This window comes from Diplotaxodon limnothrissa, linkage group LG13, assembly GCF_057381915.1.
Source record: "Diplotaxodon limnothrissa isolate DT_005_m linkage group LG13, D_limnothrissa_male_GT1.1, whole genome shotgun sequence".
Classification (NCBI taxonomy): Eukaryota; Metazoa; Chordata; class Actinopteri; order Cichliformes; family Cichlidae; genus Diplotaxodon; species Diplotaxodon limnothrissa.
This window is the reverse complement of record NC_140608.1, coordinates 11,669,368-11,688,450: the sequence shown is the minus strand read 5'-3', so window position 1 is coordinate 11,688,450 and position 19,083 is coordinate 11,669,368. Positions and strand designations below refer to the sequence as shown.

General features: G+C 41.4%; 1 protein-coding gene across 1 annotated transcript in view; it reads right to left on the bottom strand.

Annotated features, from left to right (window-relative positions):
* Positions 1–19,083, bottom strand: part of lrmda (leucine rich melanocyte differentiation associated) — a 207,333-nt gene that overhangs the window by 66,706 nt on the left and 121,544 nt on the right. Inside the window, exons 3-5 of the mRNA XM_085369800.1 lie at positions 7,159–7,290; positions 5,675–5,809; positions 1,434–1,560 (exon numbers count right to left, since the gene is read on the bottom strand). Of these exons, the coding sequence (XP_085225926.1) occupies positions 1,434–1,560; positions 5,675–5,809; positions 7,159–7,290 (394 nt within the window). The remainder of the gene's footprint in view (positions 1–1,433; positions 1,561–5,674; positions 5,810–7,158; positions 7,291–19,083) is intronic.

The window sequence follows — 19,083 nt, the reverse complement described above, 5'->3', positions numbered from 1 at the left end:
GCCCGCACTATCGGTCAACTTACAATCACTCTGATGATGCAGACAATTAAAGCCGGGAGGTACTCATGGCTCATCAAGTCTGCGGTAGTTGACACATCACGTCTCATCTAACTCAAAACAAATGTTATGGAAATGCTGCCGTGACATCCTCCACTCAGGATATGTCCAGGCAAAAATGCTCTTCATTAGCAGCCCAACACTGCTAATAGGGAAGTGTACATAGTACAAAAAGAGTACGATCAGGCGCACAAAATACTGTGCGAAATGTTCGGTAGACGTATTTTCATCAAAGCTGTAACCTTTTACTTTGCATAGGGAATAAATAATCATATACAGCAGGTTCAAAGACGCAAAGACACAAAAACACACACATCATGTCAGCCCGAATCAGTGATTATCTTTCCTTTCATCTAGGGCTGTGGCGACAAAAGCAAACATTTCTTTTTCACTGACAGGCTATGTAAATAAAATCTTAAAAGTGACTTTTTCCTGCCAAAAAGCATTGTAGAGGTCCCCATTTTCTTTTTATATAAAGTGGATGAGCAGTGTTTTCATTCCACTCTTCTCTATCTACCAAACATGGCAGACGGAGGTTAAATTATTTTAGTGTTTTGCTATCTCACTTGCCACTTGCATGAAGAATCAAGAACAAAGAGTAGCATGATCTGACACTAAAAGAGTACACTATCTTAGCTCATTGTCTGAATCAATAAATATTTTGTTTTTCTCGTGCACTTTTAAACCCGACATTAACTCACATGCTTCTGATTTATCACCGAATGCCTTCTCTGGATCCATTTTTACCTCCCAGGCTGACTGTCGGAGCCCCAGAGCATTGAAATGACAAAGCTAAGCTGATCCCAACAGTAAATATTTCATGATCTTACAGTTACAGGAAATCAAATGTGGACAAAAGATGATCATTTATAGTGCATTACAAAATGAGCAAGACGAGGGGATTGAAGTAAAAGGGGCAAACCTTCTTATACTGTATTTATTCATTGGGGTCCCAAACAAGACAAGGATGAATGAATGCACTGACTTGAGATAATTAAGTGATTGCGAGCAGCATGTACATGAGCTGTCACTCCAATCTCCAGCCACGTCACACTTGGAAACACAAGTGTGGCCGGACAGCCGCCCGTCGTCTTTGATCTGGGCTCATGCATACGAAATCAGGTCAGGCCATAATCACACACACTCACATGCAACACGCATGCACACTCTAGGCCTTGGGAGACACCGACTGTTTTCAAAGGGCCACAGTTCTAGGACCTCTGTAAAGGATGAGTGACAGTCAAGCACGCAAAGGAAGAAAAGAAGGATAAAGGAAGAGAATAGGAAAGGGAACAAAGTGACAAACTCATTCAGTTCTTTAGAGGTTCTGCTACTTAAAACAGTGTAAAAAAACTAAACTAAAAGACATAACTTACAGCTTCCGGCTTAGGCTTGACCACTTTCATGAATGCGCCCCTTTCCTGTGCCTCCATCCCTTCTCTTTTGGTTACTTTCCTGGTGTCCAGAAACTTCAGTTGTGGCAACTTGTACAGAACAAAGTACCTATAATGAGACAGGAAAAACTGAGCATTAACATACTGTTGCCATAAAAGGCCTCCTTGTAGGTCTATTCTTGACAAAGAGACAGACTATCTGAGGAAGTGTGTAAACCGTGATACACTAATCAAACTGACACAAATTCTAATATGTAAATGCAGGCATCAACAAAAGTTGAAAAGAAGCCATGTTTACTCAGATTTAATAGTGATGCAGATTTAATGGTGATATTTTCTTGTATGTAATAACCTTCAAAGCTGATAAGAAAAAGTATGACATATAAATAGCATGAAAGAAGATACAACCCGTCTGCTGGAGCTGTCATTCTGCAAGCATCACAGATATCTCTCTAAGCTTTCAGACACACTGTCTTTCATTGGGAGGGAGAGAAACGTCAAAAGATAATGGTTGGAATACACAGATGACAACAGATCCTTTCACTGGCAGGCAGGAATAGAGGAACCGGTATGTCAGGGGTAAGCTGGTAGCTAAAAAGGACACGCATACAGCACCTAAGTGGAGGGTGAGAAAGGACGGGGGATATGTCCAAAGACAAGACCTGTGTGCAGAGAGCCGTGACAAATTGATGATGGTGATGGCGATGAAGGGAGATGGCAAAGCCTGTGTAAAGTTTTCAACACCTGAGGATAATAAGGAGGGGGATTACATTTAGACTGACACGGAATATAAAATATGTTTGTGCAAAATTAAGGAAAAAAATAATTTAAAAGTCTGAAAAAACAAAGCAAACAGACAAACGTTTAAATCATCATCAATAGAAAGACCGCATTTCTAAATGTATGATCACTTTTCAGCTTTCCTGTGACATGATCAAATATACGCTTCTACACAAGGTTTGCAAAAGCAAACAAACAAACAAAAACACCTATATTGACTTACTAGACTTACTAATTGATCATCAAACTAATTGTCATCTGTAAGTCAAAATTTTAGGTTAGCATGTCAAAATCTTGACTTTCATAACTTGAAATTGAGAAATTTCTAATTTTTGAATAACTTATTCAAATAAATTTGAATTTCAACATACTCTAAGATAAGTCAAAAATGTAAAATGCTCAACTTGAAACTTTGAAAACTCAAATTTTTAACTTAGCTCTGCCTGTTATTCTTAAGTGGCAGCGTGAGCTTGGGTTTTTTAAATATACAAATCACGTCCTGTGCAGTCTTTGGATCCTCTAGCACACACACAACTTCACACAGCGTTGTTGCAAATAGCTAAAAAAGTTGGTGCTCACAACACTAACTGTCAACCTAAATTTTAACCTGAACAGTGTGCACATTACTGTCAGCCATTAAACTATAAGCATTTACCCATAACTGCGCAGACGACTGATGTTATCATGAAATGCTATCATTGCTATATTGCTAATGGTAGCATTAAAAAAGTAGCTAGCAGCTATCGCTAATAATAAAACAATAAAGTGAATCTGGGAGCCTGGCAGCAAACTTTGTCATGCTCTGGAAAGTATTGTTTTCTTAGGATGAACCAATCATTTATGTCTAGACAGAAAGAATATTTTACAATGCTATTTGACACCAAAACAGTGTCAAGTCACCAGAAGCAAGCACTAACTTGCTGTATGTTGTATTGACAAGTACAAAACTGTAGTATAGTGACAACCCTAAATGACACTACGCACCTGCTGATAAACCATTGGTAAGACCAGGTAAAAAGGACTTAAAAAACATTAAATTAAAAATGTATTCGATTTTTTAATAGTGTGTCAGACTAGAACAATGAGTAAATAACAATGGCAGTTCTTGTGGTATTGGAGACAATAGAAAGCGTGCCTTTAGAGGGGAGAGTGTTTTCAACAGCTGGTCTAACTCTTCTGTGCATGATATTTTTGACGTCCAAAAAGTTTGCTTCTCTCTTCTGCCATCAATTTAAACCGATTTGAAATATATTGATGACAGATACCCAAGATTCAAAAGGGATTCTTGGACTTGGATTTTTTCTTTTTTCCTAAAATAAAGTAAGCACGTTGTCTAGGATTATTATAGCTGAGAATAAATCAAATAATATTTCTAGAAATGAGGCCTAGCTACTAAAAAAGAGCGCCTTTGCTGGTGAGAGCTCCACCACTCAAATCCAAGAGGCCCCTTCCCAATCCAGTGTCTCCCTCCATGTAGAAAGACTTTGTTCAGGGCATTTTCATGATGAAATGTGAAGATGCCCTTGGGAGACATGTAGAGAGGTTATTCTCCATAGGTAACCTACCATCACAGGGTCAAAGCAGATGACAAGGCTCTGTCAGCCAGTGGGGATATTAATGATTCAACTCAACCACAGAGGGAGGATAAGAAAGCGAGAGAGACAGAGGGGGTAGAGTGGAGGGTTGGGCTTGGTTGTGGTGGAGGGTTGGGATATGTTGACTAGTGAAAGAGAAAAAGAGTAGCTACTGTATACTTTGACAATACCAAAATATGGCTTCTGACACCCTTTGAAGTATATCTGGTTCTAACAGCGAGACTAACATTTAGAACAGTGCAATTAGCTTTTTACTAAGGGGCGTGGGGCGCAATAACACACATGTAATAAAAGTCAAATAATTAAAACATTTAATGTTAATTTAATTTCATTTACAATGGCAGCATTACTTGGTGCATTAAATTCAAGGGGAAGTCTCTTAGAGAATTCCTTAAATTCTAATGATTGTCTGAAATTCGTAAAACCAAAGTTATCCTTCATTTACTTGTTGCAAACTTTATTCTCCAGATTGAATAAAGTTTAGAAGAAGTTAAACTCCAGCTAAACAAAAACAAACATTTTATACCCGTTTGTTTCACTGTGTTTATTGGCACATCAGGAAAGTTCATTTTAATTGTTAGCTGAAATTATTTGAAAGAATATTAACACAATCATTACACTCAGTAATGTCTTGGGTGAAGGAAAAGAAATCATTAGCATCTCTTTGATCAGCCACAGCGGAGAAATTGGAAAAATTGATGACGTCTTATAATGTAAGGGATTACAAGTACATTAGAAATATTTTAAAGAGAATTATACTGCCAGAACATTTTAAACCAAAGTTACTCTGAGGAGTCCTGTGCTGAATAGCCATTTCCCACTATTTACGTATAATATTAGAGAACTGAACTCTTGTTATTGTAGTACTACGAACGGCCGCTGAGCATTTGTACAGTCACCTAATAAAAGAACGCTATCTAAACTCCCGTGCAGACTACACAATGCTGTGCGAATAGTGTATTTCTATGTCACTGCACTAATTGGGGCACCGATGCAGCACACCAGGGTATTTCACTTGAGAGACCAAAAGCTCCTGAGGCATTGGGCTGGGTATTTATTGCCCAAGGCCAGTGCTGTCACGACCTGCATACAGCCTAACCTTGTCAGACATGAAATCTGCATCACGCTCAAATTGATGTTTTACTATGTGACACATTATGAATATTACATTACAGGACCATAGACGTTGTCAGTCAAAACAGAACAGCTTTCCTTACCAGTAAGATAAGGATGCGAGAAGAAGGGGGAAAAGGGGGGAGGAGGGGAGGGAAAGTGAGAGCGATGGGTGGTGGCGGTGGTGGTGGTGGTGGTGGTGGTGGTGGGGGGGGGGGGGGGGGGGGGGAAGAGAAAGGGAGACAAAAAGAGAGAAGAAAGATTATTCAAGAAAGGCATGGGTGGTAAATGATTAATAGGCAACACAGAGTCAGAAACAAGCACTTAGGGCTAAAACAGACAAAAGAGAGTATGCTTTTCGCCTTTTATCGCATTTCATGTAAAGGACCCTGACAAATGGTGGTCATATTGCATGGCTTGAGGCCTGGCTTGATGTTTAATGCATCATCTGCTCTGGTAAGGCAGGGTAGTAAACACTCATTTGTGGTGGTGACTAGTCACACATGAAATCCATTTTGCAAACTGGAGTGTAGAGGGGCCAGTTGACAAAGCTTTTAGAGTGATGTGGTTGAATCCGCAGTCTGCTTATGAACTGCAGGAGCTGTTTGTTTAAAAAAAGGAACATCTCCAAAGACATTATTAATAAAAACCTATCATTCTGAACAGTTGAGTATCTAAAAATCTAAACACATAATGATCTTCCTCATACAAGATCGATACGTAACATCAACAGACCTGTATCGCTGGTAGTCGTCCTCGTCCTTATCCGGGCTGACCAGCTGGTTAGGACAGGCCTCATTTCCCAGCAGGCTTAGGTACTCGAGTGATGGGGTCACATCAGCCAAGTGTTCCAGCAAGGCCTCGATATCAGTCAGGTGTCAAAGGGCGGATGTCAAGGACCTCGTGCTGTTAATTACATTAGCATTTACTACCCGCACAGCCCCTCCCAGGCCTGGCTCCACAAAAACACATCACTGTCAAATTTACTGAGGTGCTCAAAGAGGCTAGTCAGTGGCTTTGTGAGACTGGGCAGACAGAGGGGCAATTTAAGGTGCAGGCTTTGGCATATAGTAGTGACACAATTTGGCTCCTGCTCTCTCTCTTTCTCTTGAACGCTCTCATTTCCTAGGTGGCCGGGTGCAGAACAGTGACAAAATGATGGATGCCCTGTGGTTTCAACAGTCCGTGCTTCTCAGAGCTGTGCCGTGGAAAACTTTTGCGAAACGTGGAAAAAACAAACAGCCCCTAAGCAGGCACATTCATCACTAATACATTCACTTGGAAAATTGAGCCCCAAAGTGTCAAAATACAACTGCACTAATGCAGTGCTCGAGCTTTAAAATGGCACCATGCCACGACAGGATGTACATAATTGGCCTATTAGCATGTGCCGACCACTTCACAACCAAACTCAGCGCACAGTCCCAGATGCACACTTCAAGGAGTCCCAGTTTTAATGTTGACTCTGGAAGTGTGTGTGTGTATGTGCGAGAGAAAGAGTAAGCATCGTTACCCAGTAGGATTTGCGTAACCAGAGAAAAACAGGACACATTGCTAAAGCTGTTCTGAAGCCTGGAGGGGAAGTTCACACTTCTCTGACTGATCATAAACAGCTTCGCAGTGTGTCTTAAATTTAGGTTGGCTGTGCAGAGCTCTGGTTTTTAACATGTTTACGTTGGGTGGCAAGTAGAACGCAAGATGATTCGAATAAATGAGGCCAAAATGTGATCATTAAGTGACAAATAATACCTGGACAATTCTATAGCAGTGAGGAAAACGGTGCAATACAATATTAAAGCTGATGCAAATACATTAGTGCAAATTAAAGCTAAAGAAAAAAGAAACAAATCAACCAACTATATTTCGCAAATATAATGTCTCGCTCATTGGATCTGGTTTTAATTTGCTACTTTTTTATTCTTTTTGAAAATAGAAAAAAAAGATATGTTGACAGTTAAAACTGATTCCACTAGAGGTCCCTGTGGTTCAAAAACTAGTCCAGTGTAAAGCTCTGCGACAGCCAACTTCTTGTACACTCTTTTGCAACACCCAGTGCTTCCTGCAGAGCCGTGGCATAACAAAGTGGCTTTTTGAGACAATACAGGAAGGCAGTGACACAACAATTAATATGAAATCAACTGCTGATGCCGACACCGAGGCCTGTAAATAATGTCTGCGTTGGAAAATGCAAATCAGAGGCTGAGCAACGGCCTTGAAAGGATATGTGGTTCTTGTTGAGCGTCAGGGTGTGGAGGTTGGGTAACCTGGGCAACTGGAGGTCATTTCCAAGCAGATTGTTGTCGACGATCAGCTCTTCCAGCTCAGTGAACATTTTGAGGCCTGCCAGTGACCTGCAATGATAAGGAAGCAGGAAAACTGTTATGGCTTTAAATCTGGTAAGCTGTTATTGAGAAGAAATAAATATTTCAGCTCTCTTTCATGCACCAAGAGAGTATGGGTCTGGGCCTGTCAGGGAAGTGAATGACAAGAATTAGTGGTGCTGAGCTCCCCTGGCATGGTGAGGCATCCTTCAGCGGCTGGCAGGATGAGGGATGGGGGTCACTTGTGAGTAGCCAGGATTCAAAACAAAAGGCTTCAGAAATGCAGCGGGCAGGATGAATTTGTCAATGTCTTGTGCCTTGAGGCACCCAGTTTCGCCTGACCCTAACCCTCCATTCCCAAGACAAATCACTCTGTCACAGTTCACCTTCACTCCCCAGACACAAATTTAACTTGTCATCCATCATTTTCACAGAGGAACTGGAATACACTTGCAATCACAGATGGAATGGAAGGGAAACATTTTTTTTTGCAACTGTGCCATGATAGGGGTTAGTGTCGGGATTTTAACATCAAAGGACTATTTTCTTTTCCTCCTAAAGGAATCATTTTGCCTTTCCGTTTCTTTCTATGACGCAGTGCAAAGGAAGGTGAAGGGTCATCTCAACTCCTTTTCCTCTCTGTCCCTCTCGCACACATTCACACAGGCATAAAAATGACGTAGGGCCGGTGTCAGGGCGCCATAGAAGCTGCACAAAGGTAATGCGTGTGCTGTCTAATCCCTCGCACTATTAGCCCTGCATGTTTAAGTGTCCTGAGTGGCTTTATTGATATCTAAATCTGACAAAACACAGACAGGGTAACTCTCAACATCTCTTATTCACCGCTCATATTTTCATTAAATGTGGAATTTCTGAATATTAAGTACATTTGACTGCACTAATCATTCTTTCCAAGCTCTACACTAAACAGATAAAATGTTTTCTGGTAAAAGTAAAAGCAGATGGATTTGAAAATGCAGTTATATAAATATAAATCCAAGTGAGCCATGTCACATCTCTACATGACAAACTCAAGGTTCACCGATGTCTAAATAACTGCAGCATGAACTATTGCTCCTCTCTGTATCTGCCTAGTGTCATGAGCTGCCTAGCGCACACAACTCTTGTGACAACATGCATATGGAAAGCATGAAGCAGTGTGCAATATGGAAACAATGTATAATGTACAGAATAGATTATGGAAAAAGATAATGAAAAGGCAAGATTAAGACTTTGGGAAAAACGGAGGACAGGCTGTAGTATAAATCTAAGATCCTATCAAGATTTTAACTTTTACAACTAATTGGTAACTCAGTTCCCATATGTGCACTTTAATTACACACTTTTAATTAGCCTGTTCAGTTTCTCATTCACTTTTCCCCACCCACCACCCGAGGTCCACTGAGGCATAGTCCATGATCCAAGAAGTACTGTAGACGCTGGCAGCAGACATACTCCCAGCAGCTTTGATGTACAAAGCAAAAATGTTGCAACTACCTTCATGAGTAGAAAACAATAAATCAGCAAATTCATTGTTGACTTGCGAGTGAGGCAGACTCGTTTTAAAGACATCAACATTTTGCACACACACACACACTCGACACCCACAACAACTGACAGCACCTAGCCAGCGTGCTGGGAAAGCCGCTAGCTGACAACGTCTTATCAGGTCTGATTAATGCGCTGGCAAGATGGATGAACGGTGCCAGTTTTATGACATTTTCTGTTTGCTTGTATTTTTTTCCCCCCACAATGATACTTTTCATTTATAAAGGCATAAAAAAGCTACAGTATAGTTAGCTCAACAGAGAATACAAGTAAACACTTCCAATGTAGTGACAATAAGTCAACTTTCCTGTTCCTTTTGAGTACATTCTGTGTCATCTGCTGTGCTGGGATTTGTCCATATGCCAGTGCTGCTTATGCAAATCCACAAGTAGTAGTAACATGTAAACTGTAGGCTACTTGTGGCTAGGCTACTGGCTCTAAAGCCAAAAAATGGGAATGCAATTAATACATTTTTTTGCACTTTTATTGTGTTTGTCCTGATAGGATTTCAGTACAAAATGCAATTAAATGCTGCATATAATCTTTGTTTAAGTATAGGTATACCACACTGGATAACCATTATTTAATTCACTGTGAACAAAGCTTGCTAACAAACTACTGAAACCTGCATGCGTGTGTGTGTGTGTGTGTGTGTATGATGGGCTGCAGTCCTGTGGGTTATGTTATTAGCTGCTCGGTTAAAGAGAGCCGCATGGCTCAGGAGGGAGCCTTATTAATTGTTGTTTTCATGTCACCACTACTGCGTGCACTGGCTGATTTAATCAGTTAAATTCACAGCCAGGGGAGAGCCACAGAGTCCCATCCAGCATTAGCTACAGTGCAAGGGATTGAACTTCTAATACTCTCCAGCTTTCTTTGCTCCCTCTGCAAACTTCCATAACTGGTTTCATTACTTTTTATAAGCATTCTTGTTTTAATGTGTGGCTCTGAAAACAAAGTTTAGGCACTGCAGTAAAAGTACTTTACCCCCTTAAGAAAAGGGGTAGGGTTTGCTATTAAAAAGACTAATGAGACTAACCCAGAGATGTGATAAATGGCAGGCACAGGCAAAACGCTAAATTTCTACAGTGAAATATATACACACACACACACACACACACACACACACACACACACACACACACACACACACACACACACACCAAACATTTTGCTTTAAATGTTTCATACACCTGCTAGTATGACAGATCCCATTATTTTAATAGTATAATTAATTATCAAAAAGGTAAGTGTAATGTTTTTTTTAAGAATAAACATAATAATTAAATAGAATAAAGAATTTTATGGAAGTGAATTACTCCCAAAAATAATTTACCATTTTAACATTACAAATTTAGAAAAGCTACAAACCCCCCCCCCCCCCCAAAATAAAACAACAACAACCAAAAAACCTATTACCTAGAAAAAGAGAGTGAGCGAGCGAGCGAGAGAAAGGCGGTAGCTTTAACGAGGTGAGGCGATGAATCCTCTCCTTGTTAAGATAATTATGATCAGCCTCATTGTCAGAGCTAATACTTCACACAGGCTGTCTGTACGCTTTGACTACCACTTAGCCTGTGTAAGCCCACCATCATACATCACACAGCCCTGTGTGCATAAGTGTGTGCTCTCGAGCTTACACAAGTAGCGCATGTATGTGCTGAAACCTCCATTATCCGCAAAGATCCAGCCTATTGAACACAGAGGGGAGACACAGCAATATTTAGCTGGAGCAGAGGAAGCTCGGCACAGGGAGCACAGACAAGGACACTGGAGAGGAGACACTGACCCAGAGAGCAGCTTTGCCAGATCAATACACTAATACTGATGCAGACATAGTGATTGATAAACCACTGCTGACAACAGAGGGAAGAAAACTCTCGACCATTATTGGCTGAAATGTCAGTCACTTCTGCCAATGGTGTGCACTAGTGTCATGTTGGATATCCTCAGGCAGCACATGAAAAATGAAGAACAGCAGCCCGGGCTCTTTTACATGTGTTCCACAGTCTCCCTCCTTGTGTCGGCTGAAGACGATAGGTCAAACACGGAGTTTGTCTAAGCCATTACAGAGCTATAAAGTAAAACAACCTCAAAGCCTCCTTTATTACTGAAATGGTGATAGAGATCAGAGGTCGCATCCTTGCAGCTAGCAGTGTGGTACTTAAAAGTTCCAGAGTCTAATGTATATTAAAACACATGCGCACACAAGTCCCTTGAAAAGCTTGAGAGCCCTCACAGCTGCGGTCCACAGCTCAGGAGCCAAAGTCCCCTCAAAGGTTGCATCAGTGCGAGAAAAAAAGCAATGCACACCTATTTTAAATGGAGGGCAAGAGCTGCAGAGTGACGGGCATACTGACATACTGTTCAGAGGGCAACAGATAAATGTTTGATGAATTGACCAATACTGTGGCCATGATGGCCCTCATATGTGCATAATGGACTATTCAGAGCACACTTCAGATTGCCTGCCAGGATAAGGTACTGTAATGAATGGTAAAAGGAACTGGACCTGAAAAAGCCGGCATGTGGACTGGCTTTAATAAACTTAATAAGAAAAGGTGAATGGAGGAGGGTTGGCTAGAGATGAAGGAAGAAGGCCGTAAAGCCATTCAGCCTTAAATAGTCAAAAAATATCCTGATGGTTCTTTCAACTCTGTATACTGCAATATATCTGTCAGTCTTTATGTGCAATTTAAAAATATCCATATTCCTAAACAATCCCATTTCCCCACATCTCCCACTTTGATTGTGTTATCTAACACTTTGCATTACAAATCCACTTATTTCAAGAGAGACGTTGAAATTTCATTAGATAACTGCACCTCCTTGATAACTGACATTAAAGAAATTTATTTCAATGAAAAAATGAGAAGGAATAGATTTGCTTTAACGAGTTTTAGAGACATTTGAGATTTATATTGATACAAAAGTCTAAAGCTTATATGACACCAGATGAGCTAATATTAGTATATGTGTAAAAAGTGTAAAAGGTGCGGCTTGAAAATACAGACAGTAGGGAAAGAAATATGTAACCTATTAATACAACAAGTCTCCATTAGTTCAGCATTGCTGTATTTCGTTACTTCAGCCCGCAATGGAAACACGAGTAAATAGCCTAAAATACCAAAAATAAGGCATCAAAACAGTGCTGGGATTAGCTCATGATAAATAAGATGACATTAACTGTAAAGCAAATTAATGCCCTGCAACCCCTCGAGCCCCCCTACCACCTCCACACTACGCTGATCAGGTCTCTTTCAGCGCTCTCCCCTCCAGCTACAGTTTATGGTCTATACGTGGCTCTGCACACGCACCTCTGATGGGGATGGTGAATTAGACTGTCATTATCTGTCTCTATCTCCCCCCCAAAGCTCTCGCCAACCCCTGTCTTGCTCACATGCAGACAGTCACTGCTCAGTGTGGCACTCCTCTCTCTCTGTATTGCAAGGCCTCAGGTGGCAGTCATTTAAAGATCACACATTCAGGACACACGTAGCCTTCCTTTGAATGCATGTCAATTCACACATGGAAAGGGGATTACAAGTCTCCTCCCAGGCAGCTGCAAATTACTATTAATGGTAATGCAAATCATTAGAGTACAGCCGCCAGCAAATCTCTTCTTTATGTGGGCTCACTCTTAATCTGTTTTGAATATTGCACTATGCTTGCTCCCGCGTGCGAAAGCATCGGGAGCTACAAAGCTGTCAATTGATAGTGGCATGATAGAGTGAACTTTACCGAGGGTTACATCATTTGCTAAAACAAACAGATATTTTTAGAGAGCGGAAACCTGTGAAACATAATTATCAAAGTTCTTTTTTGATAGAGATGTTAAATATCAACCCTCGTTACTTCGCTTTACATGAGATTATTAAGTGAGAAGTGCAGATACAGTTGTTGTAAATGTCTACATCACGGCGCATTTGTCTGAAATTTTAAAGCTGCTAATACCACCGTGGCTCCAACAGTGTCTGAGTTATAGACTACCCCTGTGGATATTCCCGCTGAGCGTGTGAGGTTAATATTCTGTCTCAATGTCATTAGGGCTGGCAGAGGGGCTGAGAGCACTGTGAATCAGACAGGGAGTGATCCTGTCAGTTCGCACACACCTTCTCACGCACGCACACATGCAAAGACCCAGGGCCTACAAAATCAAAACCGCTGTACTGTGGTCAGCATCACCTGGCCTTACCGACTCCCCTTGCTGAATAATGACCCTGGACCAGCCCTTTTCCGAGGGATAAGAGCTTGACAGACATTCCTGTCTGGCCCAACCTCATAAGCCTCGCTTGACCCCAGTTTGGCACGGGATGAAGTCTAAGCTCTAACAACGACCTAATAGAGAGGTAGAAGAGAGTCGCCCATTTGAAATTGAGAGCTGACACAAAGACAGGTGTTCCCTCGTGTGCAGCAACAAATTGTACACCGTGAATTGCGTCATAAGCGCAAAATACATCATCAGAGCCCACGCTGCACCTCCCTCCTCGCAGTACCTGGACTGTGCTCACAATACGGCCCATGCATCTTGTGAATGTTTGTATTAAAAGATTAGTTGTCTATCCACATGACAAATACCCTCCCTTCTCAGTGAACGGGAACTGGAAATCAATTCACTGATGGCATCGCAGTCAGTGAGGACATCAATGCGGCACAAACAAGCACATGCAATCTCTCATGCATGCCGCATTTGGCTCACATATTGGTGTGTACATAAAACATTAAAAAAGCCTCCCACAATAATTATATTTCCCATAAGCATTGATTTTATTATTATTTCTATTAAATAAAATAATACACATCCATTTATTTTAAATATAAGGAATATTAACTGGAAATGAACTTGTAATAAAATAAGCTGTAAAAAAAAAAAAAACATTAAATAATGGATGGTGCGATTTGTGAGGAAGAATCCCTCAGTGCTGTGTCTGCCTGTACACTCTGTCATTACAGTGTTCAGGCTCAGTGCTTGTCAACATTTCCCTGAGAGGGGGAGCCATCCCGCATTACGTTAGAGTGAGTTCAACTGTCAACTGGCAGCCATTTGTATGCCTCAGCATCCACCTAATAGCAAATAATCACTACCCCGCGCTCTCTTCATGGCAAATGATCGATGTTGTCTTGATGTCTGATGGATGACCCTGCCAGAGTGATGTCCAGGCATGCATTAAAAACCACCTCTATGAAAAGCCTGTCAGTCTGATAAAGGGGGTGCACGCAAAATCCCGTGCATGTGCGCAAACTGCCGCTCAGGAAACGCATGCACGCAGATAAAGGAGAAAATGAACAGAGTGAGGAGAAGTCGTGATTCAACTGAACAATAAAGCAAAACGAGAAAAAAGAAAAAAAAAAGAGGAAAGGCTAAAGATAATTTCTTCATATTAGCGGTGAATTTTATAATGTGACGGGGCCTGTGGTGTGATTGGTAGACAGCATTACCAGAGGTAGACTACTCAAGTACCACCTGGGATGCTTTTTCTCCTCTCACCCTCTCTCGAACACACAAACAGCTCCCTATTACCCCTCAGTGTTCAGATTAAAATGCACAGCACCACAATCTTTGATCTCCCACTTGCTGACACAAATCCTTTCAAGCCTCAACATTTTCCTGCAAAGGTAATTAGTGCTAATTAAAAAGTTTCGAAAGCAGTCTACGGCTGCTGTTGATGCTGCCGCTGCTGGTGCTCAGGCTTGCCCTCCGTCAGATTACCCATCTACCCCCTCCCTGGGTCTTGCGGATGTGTGTGTGTCAGCCGTGTTCCTGCCTCTTCTCTGTAAAGAATCCCACAAATAGACAACGCGATTCAGCCTAGAAGATTTGAAGTAGCAGGATGAAATCTGGAAGCCCAGTAAGGGGTCTAAAGTGGTGGTTCCCCCACCCTCCTCGTACAAAACTATGCTCTGCTGGAGAACATGTAATGACACATTAACAAATAGAAATCTAACAAATGGAACAGGTGTAGTCTTTAATTGGAATATCCTAGCTTGTGGGGCTAAAACATGGAGTAATTAACTTGATAAGGGATTCAATTTGTTGCAGAGAAACATATTATTCAGCATAGGCTGTGATTTGCATAATGATAACAAATACCAAAACCCCAAATTCTTACAGCTTCCTGAATAAACACGCTAGCGATTAAATAATTTTATGTTTGCTGGGATTCTGATAATTTGAGATAACGACTCAACTTGAGCAGTCCGACAGTGCTATCATTCACTCATTCGCCTGCCTGCCTTATTGCTTTCATCAAGCCATTATTATGATATAATTAGCTGCCTTTCTACCATATTATTAAGTGGCTCGCTGAATGTCAGGTACAGCAGCGTCGCAGAAATAACACACACACACACACACACACACACACACACACACACACACAAAAAGCAATGTCGTTGCACAGTGTTTCAAAAAGATAATTACATAATCTCAGCATGGAGAGCAAGCAGAAAAGTGATAATTAGACAAGTATTCCTGCCAATTAAAGTATCAAGCCTTGTGTGTGTGTTTTTTCTTCTGTGTGATACAGAGCTTTCTGCAGTTCCATGCGACATGTGACAGGATTATAGTGTTATTGTAAAATTCATCATTATAAGTACGTGTTCTAAGTGCAGCTTGCGGCTCTGTTTACTAGAAGCTGTGAGGTTTTTAAAGACTTGAGTTGAGTAACAATAAAAGCCAGGAGTAGGTTTGGCTTCAAACCTATTAATAGGCTTCATGATTGACATGGATGTGTACTAACAAGAAAAAAATAAATAAATAAATAAATAACAACAAAAGTTACTGATTTGACCTTTGGGATAGTTCTTTCTTTCGTCAATGTTGTGTGTGTGTGGTTTTTTTGTGTCTTGTCTTACACCACAAAAAGAGATAATAGAAGATGTCACCGCACAAGGCTGCCTGAAATGGAATGCCATCATTTTAATTTAAATGTTACATCCTCTGTGACATCGCTGTCGATGCATAATTGGCACCGAATCCCAGTTTGGATGTACATATTTATCATTCAGCGTGAGACATTCAAAGATACCGACAGATATGCTACTTTGATGGGATGACAGTCAGATGTGTGTGGGGGGGTGGGGGGGGGGGGGGGGGTGGGGGGGGGGGGAATGTAACGGCAAATCAACTGTCACGCTGTCATTTAATGTTTTTGTCATAACTTTGCACAAAAACACGCAAGATTAGAAATAACAAACGAGCTGTAGGCCGGAATCAGCCTTCTTGCTCCAGAATTGTGTAAAACGGGTCAATTTGATCCACGCACAAATAGATCAAACAACACACACATTTTTTTTTTAAAACAACCAAAAACATAGTAAATGATGGGCACTTTTCTCCGAAAAGGTTGCGACAAACTTCACGCTGTGTACGTTTGATTATCTGTCAAAAACCAGAACTTTTTAAAGTTCACACACATTAAAAGATTTGCTTGCTGTATATACAGGAAACACTTGTAATCTCGCAAAAGCGAGCAGGTATTTAAAAACTAACAGCACAGAACTTTTGGCCTCCCCCTTTTGGCTCTGGGTGTAACTACACAGACACTGTCTCCGTACGGATTTTCCACCATATGCTCCATCTTACTCCTAACTGCCGTAGCCTGCTCCACAGATCTGCTCTTCACCTCTGGCAAACTAATCATTGTCAGCTGGCATAAACATTTTTACCAGTGTTGCCATAGGCACCAGATTTACTACTCTGGCATATTGCAAAACACAGAGATATTTATCTGAAGTTGATAAGCTTAATCGGTGTTGCGTGAACTTGTTTGGCAAAGGGCTTGTAGACTTTCATTTACATGTCAAAGTAACGCAAACCACCTCAAACACAAGATGTAGTGGTCCATGTGCACGCACTGGAAACAACTTCAGCAATGCAACTTTCTGAGGATGAAAAAACAGAGAAAAGAAATGAAAAATCTCTCGCTCTCTCCTTTCTCCACACCGTCTCCCCTCCTCACCTCGCCTCTCTCTGTGTCTTACCGCTGGCCCATTACCTTTACTGAGTGAGGCTCATTAAAGAAGGCAAGTTGAGTCAAATCTTTCTGTAATTCAGCAGAGGTGAATTGCTGTCAACATCATTAACCGTCATTTCTCCAACTCACTTCAGTACTTATGAAGTGTTCTTTATTGTGTAATGATCCAAATCTCTTCTCTAAATCACCCCTCTTCAAAGGCCCTGGAGGACATACCACCCATGCAGCCGGCTGACATGCTACAGGGCCAGATTAAACATGGCTCCATCAGTGTGTTCTGCTTTGTAGCTGAACACATCCAGCATTTCATCCTGCACTGCAGCGAGAAAGGTGCGTTTCGCAAAAGGTAACGGCAAAAGAAGCATAAAGGTGATTTAGCTCTTATATGCAAAGAGCTTCTACTGACACTGCTTCGCTTTACTTGGATTTTCTGCACTACATGACCTAAATTCTGCCAATAACCTTCTTACCTCTCTTTCTGTTTCTCAATACTGTTTACAGATAGTTCAATGATCTCATAGGGCTATTGGCCAGACTGGCTCCATGGCTAATTACAGTGAGAGCTGCCCTGCTTGTCATGCTAGATGTCCTCTGAGTCCTGTCTTAAAAGAAGCTTCCTTTGTGCCTCCGCCATTGTGTGTCCCCCAGTGCTCAGTGTCATGCTATGCAATGTCTTCCAGGCCTTGTGTTGGGGAAAGCCTCTTTTGTGCAGCCACCATTGTGTGTCCTAGTGCTGAACCCCCTGCTAGGTAGGAACACAGACAAAGTGCAGCAGGGGAATGCTTCTCAGAGACCTAAGACCTACAGTAAATCTTCAAACAATTTAAACAAACAAAAACGGCCGCTGTGGTGTGGTGTGAGTAGACAAGGAAAAGCAGATGAATAAGCAACATCAATTACTGGGGCTTTGACCTGCAAGCCCCCACACCATGGCACACATTTCACACCAAATCGCCCCAGATTGAAGTTGACACTGCTGGAGTGGAAACACTGACCCCTCACAAAGCTAGTGCTTCAAACTTAAGAGCAGAGGAAGGCAGGGGGCATTGACAACCTATATATACCAAGGCCAACGTACGGGACAAGGAGGGGTATGAAGAAAAAATGCACACACGTACACATACACACACGCATAATAGGTCCTAGTTTGTTTTAAAGTGAGACAAAATGGCTCAATTTGTGCACTCAGGCCATGGAATTGGCCCAGCTGAGATACAAGAGGAACATGCGAGGGGACAACCGCATCAGGCCACTGATAAGGAGCCTATGAGAGGAACAAAGCCGGATGTCCAACAGGCTTACCAGTGAACCTGAGCAGGACTGGACCCTCTTTAAAGCTTGTTTTAGCCTTCCAGCTTTACCCCCGAAAAGTGCCGCTTCTCCTGAAGCCTTTTTACTCCAGCACATAAAGCTCGCCTCTACTTTGTAAGCCTGGACAAAAGGGAAAATAAACACATGGCTCACATTTGTTCAACACACAGTAAACTGTTGTCATGAAAAGTCCCACAAAGAGAGAGAGAGAAAAAAGAGAGATACCACTTTAAGTTTTACCTCTTACTTAAAAGAACCTATTTTCATTATTATTTCTGATTGATACAAGAAAAAAAGGTGTAACCAGAGGTGAGAAAGATCACACGGCTCCGTCACAGTTTGTCAATACGGCGTTAACTAATCTAATAACAAACGGCTCCGGAAAAACACGCAGAAAATGAGGAGCAGTCGTGCAGCCGAAGACCAGCACCACTGACACATTTGGGGGCATCAGGCACTAGATAGAGACAGTTCTAACAATCTCCCAATTAGCCAGAGGGGAAGCAGAAAATATGTCTCGGGTTCATGGAGCAAAGCGTGAAACTTAATAATATGACATGGCATATGAAAACACAGCATGTCTTTTTATAGCCACATGTGAAAATGAAGCAAAAATTAAGGAGGAAAAGGTGCGTGTCTTTTCACGAAAAAAGAGACGTTTCGTGGCGTTTCTGTTTTATAGTAGATCGTAGGAACAGCAACAGATGCAACAAATATTAAAAAAAGACAAGAAGAGAGACAGTGAAGCATTTATTATGAGGGTGAATGTTTAAACTAAATGAGCTTGAAACCAGTCAAGTGCTTGCAAAACTTTACCTTCACACATAACAGTATCTTTGAAAACATCTTCTTTTATTTGGTTCGTAAAACTATGAAAAGTATCTTCTCAGCCTGCAGTAAAGCACAACTAACAGCAACAGTAAGATAAAACAACATTACATTACATTCCTACTCCAGATAATTTCCAGTTCAATAATATGAACATTAT